The sequence below is a fragment of the Eurypyga helias genome, unplaced genomic scaffold (assembly GCF_000690775.1).
Source record: "Eurypyga helias isolate BGI_N326 unplaced genomic scaffold, ASM69077v1 scaffold38504, whole genome shotgun sequence".
In the NCBI taxonomy this organism is placed as follows: domain Eukaryota; kingdom Metazoa; phylum Chordata; class Aves; order Eurypygiformes; family Eurypygidae; genus Eurypyga; species Eurypyga helias.
Genome location: NW_010248797.1, coordinates 1 through 638, shown reverse-complemented (window position 1 = coordinate 638; position 638 = coordinate 1). Strand labels below are relative to the sequence as shown.

General features: G+C 57.7%; 1 protein-coding gene across 1 annotated transcript in view; it reads right to left on the bottom strand.

Annotated features, from left to right (window-relative positions):
- The window catches only part of FAM86A (family with sequence similarity 86, member A), a gene marked incomplete at its 5' end in the record, with an annotated part of 5,037 nt that extends 4,475 nt beyond the window's left edge, over positions 1-562 (bottom strand). Inside the window, one exon of the mRNA XM_010151182.1 lies at positions 500-562. Within this exon, the coding sequence (XP_010149484.1) occupies positions 500-562 (63 nt within the window). The remainder of the gene's footprint in view (positions 1-499) is intronic.
- Between the last annotated feature and the right edge of the window lie 76 nt (positions 563-638).

Below are 638 nucleotides of genomic sequence, written 5' to 3'. Positions count from 1 at the left end.
TCCGAAAGTAGACTGCAAAACCGAATGGGAAGAGTCCAGTTAGCCCTATTTTGCTTTTCTCTCCTCTGTTTTTCTTTGGTTTGCTGCCTTGTTGGTGATTCCCTGCCCACAGGCTGTGTTTGTAGGAATCACCCCTCCTCCTCGGCCCTCCGGGCTCCAACCTGCAGCCCCAGCTGGGCTGACCGGCTCAGGCACACAGCTCTGAGCTGTGATGGCAATAAAGAACAGCTAAATAGCAGGAAGAGAAGGAAATTCACTGCTCCGCGGGGCGCAAACAAAACCGCTGTGACACCAGGTCACTTATCTTTGTCAGGACGAGCAAAACCCTGCCCTGCATGTGGTCTCACGAGGCGGTGCCGTGCGTTGGGTGACGCCGATTCACCCCCCCTTACCCTGTGCAGAGGCACTTATCTTTGGCAGGACGAGCAAAACCCTGCCCTGCATGTGGTCTCACGAGGCGGTGCCGTGCGTTGGGTGACGCCGAGTCACCCCCCCTTACCCTGTGCAGAATCTCCAGCAGCAGGGAGGAGTCCGGCGAAGTCCGCAGGTTTTGTTCAAGTTCCTATAAAAGAGAAGCAACAAAGCTGAGGCCTCCCCCTCCCCACCCCAGGCGCCCGCCCGTCTGCCCCACACCGTAC